The sequence below is a fragment of the Lineus longissimus genome, chromosome 15 (assembly GCF_910592395.1).
Source record: "Lineus longissimus chromosome 15, tnLinLong1.2, whole genome shotgun sequence".
NCBI classification, from domain to species: domain Eukaryota; kingdom Metazoa; phylum Nemertea; class Pilidiophora; order Heteronemertea; family Lineidae; genus Lineus; species Lineus longissimus.
The window spans coordinates 12,358,678-12,372,724 of record NC_088322.1 but is presented as its reverse complement, the minus strand read 5'-3'; the positions used below and the strand labels follow the sequence as shown (position 1 = coordinate 12,372,724).

Here is a 14,047-nt window from a genome sequence, read left to right as displayed (position 1 = left end):
TTGCAATATTTTGTAGGAGGCCGGCGTGTCGAGAATGCTTTCGCGCCTCGCCTGTAGGGCGTGCTGATACAATGTCCCAACGAAAGCGGAACTACATTGTATCATCTGAGTTTCGCTGCCATAATGCAAACTGTGCGAACGTCATTGCGTTGTTCATCATGCAGGCTATATGCCCAGGACAATTGCACAGTCATGTATCACATTTAAAGTTGCTCAAAGGACAGTTTTGCGGGCAAGTCAGCAGATTAAATTGTTTCGACAAGTTTGTTAAACATGATCAACAACCGAAACCTTTTGTTCTTAAGTCTACATCGCTACGGTAACTTGAGATATGTTCGAGAGGTTTGGAGTGAAAATGGACGAAATTTAACTTATGTGAGAGCGTCAGATGACAAATCTCTCAGAACTATCATCATGGTTTCACGCCTTAAAACAATCCTTTCGGCTGATCTTAACAGGAAAGCAATGGTACGGCTACTGTTTTGTTTCCGAGCCAATTAGCTTTGTGGTTTTTATTACACGCGCCAGTCCGGAGGGGATACCCAGGATGTGACAGTAGCTTGGATGATCTCGGGAATAAACAAAGGTTTAAATTATTTTCTAGAAGACAGAGAAGATGATACGCATTGTCCATTGGGAGTATAATATATTGGCGAAAAAGATAAGAAATCTACTACATGCCACCCGGGTGTTTGGGTAGACGGCATCGAATGCTGCTAAGTAGCTTAGCGTCAACGGGAGGGATGGTTCGTTACTTCTTCTTTTTAAACATGTGGGCTTCTGTACCACAGGTAAATAGTAAATAATATCCAACATGTGTATGTAAAATAAAAAATTTAGTATATCGAAACCTGCCTAATGAAAAGATTTGGATTGACAATCGATGTATATTGATGGATTTACCTTTACAACACAATCGATACTGCCTAATCCCTTTTTTAGCTAGATGTAACAACATGCTCATTGAATTTTCAGAACAATGTCTTAATTCAAATCAGAATCGTTTTTTCATTCTACTTCATGATAGTCATCAGATGAAACGAAGATGTGTTATTGCATGGAAGACGATAGGCGTCGGTCAGCTCCCACGTAGAAGCCAGGGATTGAAATGTTTGCAAATTGCCGAAGACAAACAGACGTTGGATGCAGCGCCATCAATACGACATTCAATTTGGCGGAAGTTGACATCGCTTTTGACCAAGATGAGGAATAGACACCTAACTCTACCTTTTGGCACCACACAAGTTAACATTAAAAGGAAGTTATCCCGGACGTCACCATGTGCCTCAAAGTGGCATTTTTGTTTTTATCTGTTCAAAGATCTGAACGCTTAACATGCATGTCCGATTTGTCCATCTTATGATATCTGGGCAAGGAATTCAGAGAGTCTTTACATTCAAACCTGTCTCCCGGCATTTATAGTCAAAGCATGAAGACATTTTTGTATCATCTACCGAATGCATGGATGAAATCACTCGGTCGGTAAGTGCTTTCAGGGAAAAAGCGCTGGATCGATCTTAAGATGAAAGCTTTACAGGGAGAACCAAGCTGATCTCTCATGTTATGTTTATCATAACCTTTGTACGTTCTGCCTATTACTGTTTAGCTGATACTAGTAGAATTTTAAACTTTTAATTAAGCGATAGATAAATTTCAGTTTTAATTACTATGTGCACGAATGGCCGAACGTTTATTGTGCTCGTCATTATAAACCACCAGATACATTTCATTCAGTATCTAGGGTGCATAGTGATGAACTTGATAAATGCTCACAATGAGTATGTTATAGTATTACAATGGATACTAATGAGAAACACCGATATGAAAATTTCTTTCCGAGGAACAGTTAGAATAGCAGCAAAACTGTTACTAGGATTAAGTATTTTGTACGTCTTTTAGCAGAGGTTATGGCATTGGTCTCAATAGCTATTGACCTTAATTTGTCAATGGGCAAAAGGGCACGACATTCTTCACCGAGGGACATTAATTCCTACTACATTTGCAAATATTCTTATCTTAGTTTACGTTCTCGCATACCATATGCCAGTTACTACATGTAGTGCAACTAATGCCAGTTATTAGTGTATGCAACTAATGCCAGACTGAATGCAACTAATGCCAGTTACTAGTGCATGCAACTAATGCCAGACTGAATGCAAGTTATACCAGTGCAACTGATGCGTTTGCTGAACTAGCCTATCCTAGACAGCAAAAATGATAGGTATGTATTATAAGAAAATAAATGCAATCAATGGATCGAATTTTCAATCAAATTTCTACCAAAACAACCTTCGTTCTCCACGTGAATGTGCTTTAGCCTGCTTCTTGGTCGCCCACTGCCTAGAGTTTAGCGTAATGGTAGATAATGACAGGCCAGCGTGTCAGCTAAGCAGTAAGATGGGAGCCTGTATGGAAAAGACGGCGGCTGTGCTCGGATGGAAAGCAGGAATCAAGCCAGGGTATCGGACGTTTGAAAAGAAGGGGGTAAGCTTTTAAATAAACTTGTATGATTAGGCAGGATTGTAAGCAAAATAAACTCTACTCAAGAACTGAACTCCACAGATTTATTCTCAAATTATATTGATCAAGCAAAAAGAATAACACGGGCCAACAAAGTGCTTGTACACTGGATGGGCTCACGAGGCTTAGAATTAGCACAAAATCTCGTATGTTTGATATTTCCTCCCTATTTGAATATATCAATATCTTACCATGATACCAATTCCAATGTAGGCTTGCACCGCCCCAATGACTATTTCAACTGTGTACTGAAGACTGTTGATGAAGAAGGAGGTAAGCTACGTATACGCATCCCAACAGAACTCACCACCCCAATAGTGCGACCTCTATAGTATTAAGGACGGCATTGTCAATCGTAAAGGTATCTGTCCTACATATTCTACTGTACCCATCTTCCAGGACAAAATCAGCACATTCAAGTACAAGCGAAAAGGAGTGGTACTTTTCAAACCGCCAGTTTCTGTCGAATTAGAAAAAGCACACGACGAGTTTTTATGTTTTTATGACCAAAATTCAAATTCGATCGTACTCGTTCACGACATTCGGCACAAGCGAATACTGAAAACCATATTCGTCTATCGGCGGATGGAAGAAGGTCACTTTCTGCTTATTAAAACCATATCTCCTAAAGTATTTTATGCTAAGCTTTTTACGAACTTGTTTGGCATGAAGTTGATGATCAAGGATTATATTGTACGTAAGAAGAGGAAAAACTACAGATATAAACTGTTTGATTTAACCTCTGGAGGATTTATCTACATTTTTATTCCATGCAATCATCCATGTTATACGAAACGATTTCACTTAGACCCAGCCTTCCTGAAGGATGAGATGTTGATAGGGTGTTGGGTAAGTAGGAAAAAAAAGGCGTACACAATATTCAACTTAACCTGGGTGGACGGGCATGGTTACCTTTCAAATGAGCTTCGTCTGCACACTGTAAATAACTATGGTCGTTTTTATAGCACACATGACGGCAATATTCTAAAATTTCGGCAGAAGGGAACATCTTTTTCGATACGTCACTTCTACCCAAAGGCTAATCGCAAAAGAGAATACAGTTTCCCATTTAGTAAATGGAATGGTGTGATTTGGCGGACGTATTATCAACGTCAGTCGATGTTTATCCTGTGTTTTTATTTTCTAAACATGCGGCTGAGGTCGTGCAAAATTATCACAATTGCCTGCTTTCCGCAGAATCCATCGCGAAAGAAGCCCAAGTGTTGTAATGTGTTCAATGTAAATGGTATTGTCCATGCAATAACAAAAGTAACTCGGCGTGATGAGGAAGGGATTCTGATGCAGAGTAATGGTGATCTGGTGATACCTACTTCATCCGTCGAACGTGTAGGTTTTGTAAAGAGAAAGAAGTCATTCAAGTACATTGAAATATTGACACACGTCAAGTAAAAAGCTATGATAAAATGATGTATCATTTAATTTGTTATTTATTCTCCCTGTCAAGGCATATTGACATTTAATGCTCTTCGTATTTTGCCTCTCGTATTGTCGAAAAATATAAGGCTAGAATAAAGGAAGGATACATGGACAGCCCAAGGAGGTGCAGAAGAAACTACAAAAGTTCATTGAAGGAAACCGCTTCGCCGGGGCCACCTTTCTCTGCCGACAAGAATTTCGGAGCCAAACTGTTTACAACCTCTGCACAAGACTGGGAGTATAATATCTACACCGACATGTACAGTGTACATGTACTTCTCTATCAAAATGAAATCGGTTGTATAAGTCTCTATCGGTGTCTTAATAACAGTGTTTCTACAGTGTATTTCGGCTCAAATAAAGACAAAAAGGAAATTTGGTGGAAAGAGATATATTTATTGAAGAAAATTTATCTAGGTAGAGCCGTAGATATAAAGAAGTGTACTGGCTACCCCGGAACCTCCGACCATCTCTCCGTAGTTTCTGTCCCTGATATAGTTTGCGGCATCAGTGCGGTGCTGGCCTCCTAACTGGGATGTTATGGAATGACAGAAGGCGCCCCAACCCTAGAAACGAGATCAAAATACATACACAGAATAAGGTTAAACGTGTTGTGAAACTATAAATGTAATAGGAAAGTTTACATTCATGTACAGGAGCTGTCGTAGACACAAATGACACTAACAAATGTTCGGCACAAAACAGGTCTCTTCGTGTGCTACCAGCCAAGTCAACTTTCCCCTTTCTGAACATGACTGACTTGTGACACTCGATCAAGACTGATCATGGACATGCAACTTCATCAATATACTACACACTATACCGACGCAAAATCTTGCCTCTTACATGCATAATGCGTTGCTTTGGGGCAGATTAATAAGGTTTATTGCAAAATGATTCAGCTACATTGTATGTTAACATGCCCGATATGGACACCCGAATTGAAGGAAACATACCGTACTGACTGGTTTGAGTATAGAGGGAGCCACCTTATCCGCGCCTGGTGCCGACCAAGGGTTGTTGGCCCAGGTGCACACGTCCTTGACACTGGATGCCCATTCCTGCAACAAGAAAGCATTTCTGTAATGGTACGAATATCCGACGAAAAGCAAACTAGCTGCATGCGTCTGGCTTTCAACAAATGTTTAGATAAGTATATTAGAGCGAACAAGGTCCGTCCTGGGCATTGGTTAAGCAACACATCACAGTGACTGTGAAAGGAGAAGGAACTAAAATCGACGTGTCAATGATTGAGCTCCAATCACCAAGCTACATGTATCGCGCTCCGGGGATGCAAAACACTCATCAAATCAAACGTAAATGTAACCTCTGATTCAATTGGTTCATTTGAAATACCCTCGAACCGCTCGAAAATGTTCACTCTGAAGTTGTCTATTTTATGTTGAATAAAACAATAAGATTTCTTCCTTAAGGATTACCAACAAAATTATCTTCTTTGGGTTGGCGATGATTATATATACATGTATTAACTTACGTAATCCATAAAAAGGTTGGAGACGGACATGACTGGAATGAGCTGTATTCCCACCAGACATGCGTGCCTCATGGGGAATTCGTAAGGCCAGCACGGCCAGTTCAGGGTGTAGTAGAAAATAGCATCTTCGGCAAGTTGGCCGATAGTTCCGTAACCTGTCAGAATGGAGAGAATGAAGAATGCTAAATACAATTCGCCCAGAAGTTGTAGTGTTAACCAAGATTGCCATCTACAACAGTAATGTAGGCATGTGCACGCAGCTTTTGAAGTCGTAACTTGCAGAGGTATGTCCAGGGAACCATGAGAGATAACATAATAATGTTGCAAGATCGTGAAAAGGCATTTGGCCTTCCCATAATAAGGATTTTGGTATCTCTAGCAGTCATTACTCTACGTGTATAAAGTGTGAGACTGTTCTCCAGAGCCAAGGCATGCCTGCGTGTAGGCCAACAACATAAACAACGGAATCAGCAGCAGGCTGTTAATGAAACATTCAGACTTCGCCGCCAACTCTTCCAAGATGGTAAGACAACAAATCGGAGAATATGTATTAACCTGATTTTAACTAAAGTGGCAATTAACGTACATCTAAAACTCTGCAACGACAACTCATGGTATTTGAACTTTTGACAAAGACAAACTCTTTGTCAACTCATACCTTGGAGGATTGGAGGGAATATATGTCTATTATGGGCCCTGACATGCCAGTACTCCCTGACCGATCGAATCTCAGTGGCCAGCATCAGTTGGCCCACGTGTTTCATGGTGGTGTCGCCTAAGGATTCACCCAGTGCGGCCAAGCCGTGATAGCAATTGATCGCCTGAAGAAAAAGTGTTGAAAACTCCAATAACAAGAGGGCATATGACTTTCATTTTTTGTCTTCAGTGGGTCCAGTTCCTTACCGTCGGTTCTGTTCATTCAGTAAGCCTATTATTCGGCACCCTCTTGACATTGGATCATGACCATGATGGCCAATTTTGGGCCATGTCCTGTGCAAAATAGACTCTGCCAGACGTCCCGCTTGATTAGAGGGTCATTGCCCGCCTCTGCTCAAGCAGGATCAAATCCTGACACGGACGGCACTGACCGACAAAAGGGCACCATACGTCCGGCCCTGCAGGCAACCGTGTCGAGTCCAAACAGGTTGGGCATGGCTCCCATACAGACCGATATAGCATCCATCCACTTAAGGCAACTTGCTCATGACAAGCGGCCATGTGGCCAAACGATATCGTGAAGGACTCATTACAAGGGTCATTTGACTAACCTAACCATGGCCATGTGGGCCAGCAATGAAAAAGCGAGCTAGCAATGTCTGCAAGTATTCGTGTGGATTGATCCTCCTCCGATGAGACTGAAAACTTACCTCTGAGGAGGACTCGGCCTGCCTGCCTCCGCCCACCACACCAGTGGCCCAGGACATGCCCATGTAGAAATCTTTGTGGCGGACGACAGGGAACTGAGTGTCTTTTGTAGTCGGGTTCCCAACGTCACGGGCGAGGGCTACAATCGCTTCCCTGTTTGCTGTGAAAGAACAATTTTATAGTTTACTCCCCTTTACTTTTTACGAAAGCTTAGTTGGTGCATTTGATGTATTCTCTTGATACTTTCGCTCCTAACAACCACTTGGCCTTGAGGGTAATCGGACTTGCCAAATAACCGTTAGTGCCAAATGTAGTTTTATCGCTGCAGAGGCCGAAGTGCTGTAGTGTAATCCGCTTAGTGTTCGATTGTACTAAAGTGTCAAATGAGACAGTGCTAATAAAAATGTACTTTAAGACAGGTGGAACATCTCTGCACATTAGGATTTGTAAGTGTGACAGGAAGAACCTCACGTTATAGCATGAATGCTTACCCTGTGCCCAGGCTGTGTCATATTTCGCGTAGTACCCAAGGGCATACAAGAAGTACCCAAGATGGAAGTGATGATCATTGTAAGAGGGGAACCCGAAGTTGGCATGAGGGGTGATGGCGTGACTGGCATCCTCCCCACGGAGGAGCAGACCACCGTAGACAGTGTCGTAGAAGAACTTGTTGGCGTTGTCTAGCGTATCTGCAAGAATGAACGAAAGGTAATTAGGCCCTATGTTTAACAACCATCTTCGACAGAGGAGATCAATCATGTGTGTGTGGCACCTTCCCAAAGGAGGAGCAGACCACCGTAGACAGTGTCGTAGAAGAACTTGTTGACGTAGTCTAGCGTATCTGTAAGAATGAACGAAATGTAATTATGCCCTATGTTTAGCAACCATCTTCGACAGAGGAGATCAATCATGTGTGTGTGGTATCTTCCCAACGGAGGAGTAGACCACTGTAGACAAGTGTCGTAGAAGAACTTGGTGGCGTAGTCTAGTATATCTGCAAGAAAGAACGAGTGAACCAAGGGTGCGATCCTCCAAATTGATGAAACACCAACGGACTATTTTGTGTCGTCGCAGAACTTCTTGCCACAGACAAGTGTATCAGGAAGAAAGAAAATGAGATTAGGCCATAGAGTGCAGGAAACGAAGCATTTATGGGCAGGGGAAGGGAGGAAGGATGACCTATTTGGCTTACCTGTTATTCTAAGCCATTTCTCAAGACAAACCTTGATTGAGTTGTCAAGCTTCTGATAATGGCTGGTGCCGAATGCCCTGGATATACTTGCCAGCCTTGCTACCATAGCTATCTCTTTGCCTACGCCGTAACTATTAGACCAGTTGCAAACACTGTCAAGGCTGTATTGGTTCGAGTCGCGCTCTATTGCCGTCAGGATGTCCTGAAGTGAAAGATAATGTGACTTATAAATGGTAACCTTGGCTGCTTTTCTGATGTTGAAATCTGCGAATAGCTACTCCCTTTTGTTCGTAAAGTCGTTTTCGCGCAAGAAGTCTGATTTTCAATTCTGTTGGTTAGCTTCGACCCTCCTCAGATCATACTAAAGGCATGATGTTCTCAAAATTAAGGAATAAACATGTATCTGCCTGTGGATCCCGAAGGGAGAATGACCAAATTGAAGGCCGAGACTAGCTGCTACACCAGACCTCACAAAATGGCGAAGTTGGGGGTTCATCATGAGAGTATTGTCGAAAAACAAAGACACGAGAGACCATATTACCTTAAGTTCGGCTTGATTTAATTTGATTCGATTGACGGCTGTCATATCTGGTTCCATGGAAGCAGGCGGAAGTTGCTCTTCCAAGAGCCAATCTCTTCCCAGAGTACCTTTGAAGCCATAGGGCGTCGCGATCAGAGTTTGGCGGACATTCAACAGTGGCTCCTGCAATGAATAGAAGATATTGGTTGTCGCAAACATCGCGAGGACAAAGCCAAAGCCAAAACTGAGGCGCTTCATGGAATTGTTCGGCAAGATGACAGCTAGCTTCACCCGAGCAGAGTTTGGAAAGACAACCAACACCGATATACGAAAAACCTACCGGAATGTTTTGAGGGTTACTTACATGGTGAGGTAGTGCAACAATCAGCACACTGCCGGCATCCGTTGGTCCATTGATGTCATTCACATCCCAGTCAAAACTGATGAATCCACTATTACCCTTCACGCAGAAACTAGTCTTGGGTTTGTAAGAGAAAAACCCAGCATGCCTGTCCAAGTAATCGTTCCCTGTGACATCACCACCTGGACTTGTCCCAAGGTAGCCCAACTGTGCGATTCCCGTGAACTTCCCTCCAGCTTTTGGAGCAAATTTCAGGCCAGCAGATGATAGATTTGGTTCCATTTCCTGGGAGAAGTACACGGCAAACTTTCTGACCTGGTTTGGTAAGCTGTTCCCTGGTTCTTTCAATTCGAGAATAAACTTATTAGCAGTGTTGAAAGAACCACTTGAGACTCCAGAGGTCACTGAGGTTCCAGTTCCTGAAGATGTGCCAGGAGTGCCGGTGTTTCCATAGTCGCCTTGGAATCCGCTGAAGCAGTTATAAACAAACGGGTCCTTCTGCCAGTTGGATGGTTTGACAAACTGGGATATGACATTTATCGCATAACTTACATCCGGGCTCATAAAACTCCGTACGAAAGAGATTTCTTTGAGATCGGAAGAAACTTGGCAGGAGTGTGATGAGCTTCCACAAGTCAGCATCGGAACAAAACCATGCCAGCCTGAAGTCTCCGACGATGCAAGCTGGATCGAGTTTTGTGCTTTCATTGGATTCTTCAGCTCAACATGGATTTTCACTTTATATTTTCCATTTTCTCGAGAGCAGGTGACGGTTTGGCAAAACGTGGCATCGCATGCACCTGCTGTAGCTGTGGCGCCACCAGTAGAAGGTGTGACAGTAGGTGGCATTTGTGTAGCAACAACAACAGATGGCGCTATCGTTGTGGCAGCTACAGAGGCAGACGAGGGGCACGTGACACTGAAAGGCGTTCCTTGCCAATCTTGCGGCGGTTGGATAAAACGCCCAATCACGTGGACAGCGTATTTGAAACTTTCTCCAAATTTTCCTGTCTTTGTGGTGTAGGTTATTTGCTTCATGTCAGTAGAAATGGAACAGGGGACATTTTTGCCACATGTCAGCATGGGTGCATGTGTTCCCCAAGTGCTTTCGGTCACCCCAGCAAATTGGAGATTGTCGACTGATGTTACGGGGCTGCCCAAAGACACTGTCAGGGTTACATCACATCCAGATTGGCTGGCTGAGCAAGTGCACGTAGCGTGATGGCAAAATGGACCACTACAGGCGTTTTTCAGAGATTCTGTGAATGTAAAATCAATTGGTTAGACCTACTTCAACTAATTGAGGGTACAAAATGGAAACATTCCCAGGCCAATAACACATGACACTGAATCTTCAAGAAATGCCTGGACGTTGACTTTAAGATGAATGGGATATTAAGTCATCATAAACCACACACCAAACTATCAAATCCTCTAACTGCATTCTACTACTGTAATTGCAATTCCCAAAATGCTCAGTGGCTTCATTCTTCATCTAGGAATCGCGACGTATCGAGAAGGATCACAATAAAGATCTCTTATTACTTTTTGATGTAAGAAATTCGGGATTCTCCTCTCCTCTGAACCTATGAACGTCCCTTGACCCTCGCCATGTGCGGCAGTCTGCTGTGTAGGGTTTTGAGTCCCAGTTTCTTGGCGGTAGAATGTACCGGTAGGGAACGTTGACGGCGTAACTTATGTGATCATCTAGAATATAAGTATAGAATTCAGCAGTATTATGAGTTGAAGGAAATGCGTGTTCTTCTTGCCTCGCCAAGTGCGGTAGCACTAAACTGGGTCAACTGGTCAATTCGTCCCGTAGTCACCCAAATACTACTGAAGTGTACGAGAAGTAGCGGCAGGATGTACTGGTGTGGCACATTGACGGTGTAACTGATGTGGTTGTAGAGAATGATACCTCGAAAACAGCATACTTGTATTGTGACATAAGTCAAGGAAAGTAAGTTGGCACTCTGATGCGAGTCTACGGCCAGATGTTCCCTGGTTGCTCAACACTTGCAAGATGCAGCATGCAATCCTTCTTCCCAGGTTATAGAGTCTACCTGTAGGGCACACTGGCCGCAATAAGTAGCAGGTGGCAAGAGTGTGATCATCTGAAGTTAATACTTATACGAAATAACTAGCACCCATAACACAAAGTTATCACTCGAAATACGTAACTCACTGTTATATCCAGGCCTAATTGTAATAGTCAGCCCATCACTTGAGAGAGAGCATTTCGACCTATCACAGGAGTTCATCCCATGGCTGTTCCCCCACCCACTGGTGGGTGCCGCTGCCCATTGGACCTGTCCTACGTACTCTATGGGCTTGGTTGCGTGGAGGACAATAGCTAGCCCTGAAGATTCGCATTTGGACTCCACAAAGCCTTCTCCTGGGTCTGAAGCTGAAAGAATATATTGGATCAATTTGGTAAGCTGATCACGAAACGAAACGCCCAACAGTTTGGTCCAAGTACTTAGAGTAGTTCGGGAATTCACCGTTTATTAGAAAACCTACCAATAACCTCAGAAGGGCAGCTGAAGTCGACAGCTTGTCCATTGATGCTGCTCAAACAGTAAGGATACAAAATCGGGTTGGCATTCTCGAACTTGTGGGTGAGAAGGGCGTTGCCGCGAACTAGTGGAACCTGGAAATTAGATGCAATCTATAAACAATGGCAAATAAAACGACGACAAGGATTGACTAAGATCCAAGGTGACAGTCGAATGCAACAAGCTTCGAAGCTAGGTTCAGGCTTCGTGACAAGGTAGAAATTTCCAAGATTTGGAAATTGAAGTATCGGATCCAAAGTTCTATGGTTTTTAAAGTTCAAGCTTTATAAATCACTGGAAAGGGGTACTACTTTTCACCGACCTGCATCTTCCCGCCACTGGTATCCATCCACTGGAAGTCAGCGAACATCTCGCCAAAGTCAATCATCTCCGGCTCGCCCGCCCCCTCAATCCCCACCTGCACTCCAGACTTCCCCGTAAAGGTTCCTTTAGGGTTCCCGTCGGGGCCTGACACCAGCTGCTTCATATTGGAGCCCAGTGAGACCATCTTCTTCCACGGGAGGCCGTCCTCTGTCGGGGTCTGTTGCATCATGAGATCGGTGCGCTTCGTGTTGTTCCAGCGCTCGAGGGTGTACGCATCGTAGGTGATACCTTCAGGGCCCATCACGGCTGGAAAGTGGAAGTGGGAAAAAGGTTATAAGAAGAAGAAACTCGCACATCAAATTGTTCAGTACTATTTCTTTAAAGATTCTCTCCCGCGTCGTTGGGATGTTAAACCATGGTGTTAAAGACCATTGGAGAGAAAGTCCTGGGAATAAGGATTTCGATGATAGAGATTAGAAGACTGTTGCAGGCAGGGGCTGGTACCATGCGTCAGCGCACCAAACTTCATTTTGGTTGTGTAACCAGTATACCCCGTTTAAGGACTGCCAGCGCGAGACGTTGATGTTGAGAAAAAAACAGGTTTCTCAATTTCGGACGTGTGTGACACAAATTCTATGATATGAGAAGTTATTATTCATATCAGTACCACTTTATCTATTACAACCGTGGGAGGTTTGCGACTGATCAGTACTGAAAATTACACTTCGTAAAGCATATAGTGTATGCAGCAGTATTAAAACAAATGTTCTATATATTTAAAGGTTCACTTTGCTCATTTAAAAGAGAAATCGATCCATCTCTTGAACGTCTCAACACTCCGAGCTGGAGAGACCTTCGGCTTCGTGGCAAAGTCTTGGGTCTTCGCCATGCTACGGTATCGCTGGTCCGCTTGCGTTTCCAAGGTTCCGCCTATAGTACCAGCCGCCCGGTGTAGAAGTTTGAAATATTTTGGGATATGTCCGAGGAACAAAGGATTCTATTCTGCACTTTAATCTCTAAGCTATTGACGTTCATAGCCACCATAATCCGACAGAATATATAGAGTCGGAAAATTTCTAGCGGGGACATTTTGTTCTCCTACACCGGCTAGTGCTAAAGCGACACGTGCGCAGAATGGAATAGGTTCGGCTGAGCTGCAATCGGATTAAAACTCAGGATGCAATTTTCATGTCGTTTTACCACTTAGGCCTACCTGAATACGGTATCAGCCGCATGGGGGCGCTTCCCGTCTTCATCTGATTTGTTGCGAAGTGTTGTGTAGGGAGTGCTCCACGAGATCGCATGTTTCCTTGACGTTTCGGCGGCACAATGGACCCAAGTTCCGAATTAGCTGCCCAGATGCTGCTGACGTCATACGTGGAAAATGGCAGTTCGTTGAGTGGGGTGCATCCGTCCGGAAGTACCGCTTCTATGGTTGCAAACGTTAGAAGCACACCTACAGAGAGAAGAAAGGAGATTCATGTAGCCTACAGAGACATCTATAGCCCGACGCAAAGAGACACGTCTTCTAACCAGAAGGGCAATGACAGCTAACCATTTGAAATGTTGTTTTTTAGTACTTAGCACTTATATATATGGAATCTTTGAATATATTACATGTATATCAGAGAAATTCCACCCCTTACCTCAGCTAATTACAATGAAATCATCAATTGGATGAACATGAAATGATGAATTGTATATTGATGAGCATCATATATATTGTACACTTGCACGGTGCCGTAAACTCGGCCAGTAGGCATGTTGTAACTTCTAAGTGGACGTTCCTGGGTTGTGGTGGAGTTATTCTGTCACAGAAAAGTTAAAGGTGTGGTACAGGGGCTAGGGAGTTTCGCAAAGCCCCGAAATACCTAAGCGAACGCCTATCCCATTGTTTTAACTCCTTATTACGATGTCAAACGATAAGACATGCGTTCGCGTCGGCGTTTCGGGGGATTTGCGAGATAAATAGGTTTGTGAGAAGCAGAAGTAGGCTGTCGAAATTGTTACCTAGACTGAGTAGCCCGACACCGATCCACCGAATTCGCTCCTTCATGATGACGACGTGGTTCTGAAAGTGCGCGGCAAGGACAGGTGGCCGCTTTTTAGAACGAATGTTACCTATGCCGCAGCAGTGACATAATTCATTGGCGTAATCAAATTACATGTATCGCCAATTGGTCCGGGATGTGACAGTTATCGTGTCTTTTCTATAGTATTACGGAAAGATTTCCCGTCGTCTGTATTGATCAAAAAAAGTTATGACATCGGTGCGGCT

The 14,047-nt window shown here is 43.6% G+C and overlaps 1 protein-coding gene across 1 annotated transcript; it reads right to left on the bottom strand.

Annotated features, from left to right (window-relative positions):
• Positions 1-4,313: 4,313 nt before the first annotated feature.
• LOC135499297 (uncharacterized) lies at positions 4,314-13,858 on the bottom strand. The gene is made up of 15 exons (XM_064789987.1): positions 13,780-13,858; positions 12,983-13,225; positions 11,768-12,075; positions 11,411-11,540; positions 11,076-11,297; positions 10,436-10,597; positions 8,894-10,149; positions 8,551-8,712; positions 8,010-8,211; positions 7,309-7,506; positions 6,820-6,977; positions 6,111-6,273; positions 5,453-5,607; positions 4,914-5,018; positions 4,314-4,523 (listed from the first exon to the last, which is right to left on the bottom strand). The coding sequence occupies exons 1-15, from the start codon at positions 13,823-13,825 to the stop codon at positions 4,371-4,373; spliced, it is 3,663 nt and encodes a 1,220-aa protein (XP_064646057.1). The 5' UTR covers positions 13,826-13,858; the 3' UTR covers positions 4,314-4,370.
• Between the last annotated feature and the right edge of the window lie 189 nt (positions 13,859-14,047).

Excerpts from the sequence above, each read along its gene's own strand:
- LOC135499297 (XM_064789987.1), bottom strand. The coding sequence starts at position 13,825 with ATGAAGGAGCGAATTCGGTGGATCGGTGTCGGGCTACTCAGTCTAG. Across the intron at positions 12,076-12,982 it reads GCGGCTGATACCGTATTCAG|CCGTGATGGGCCCTGAAGGT; the intron begins GTAGGCCTAAGT and ends TCCACTTTCCAG. Across the intron at positions 11,541-11,767 it reads CCAGTGGCGGGAAGATGCAG|GTTCCACTAGTTCGCGGCAA; the intron begins GTCGGTGAAAAG and ends TCTAATTTCCAG.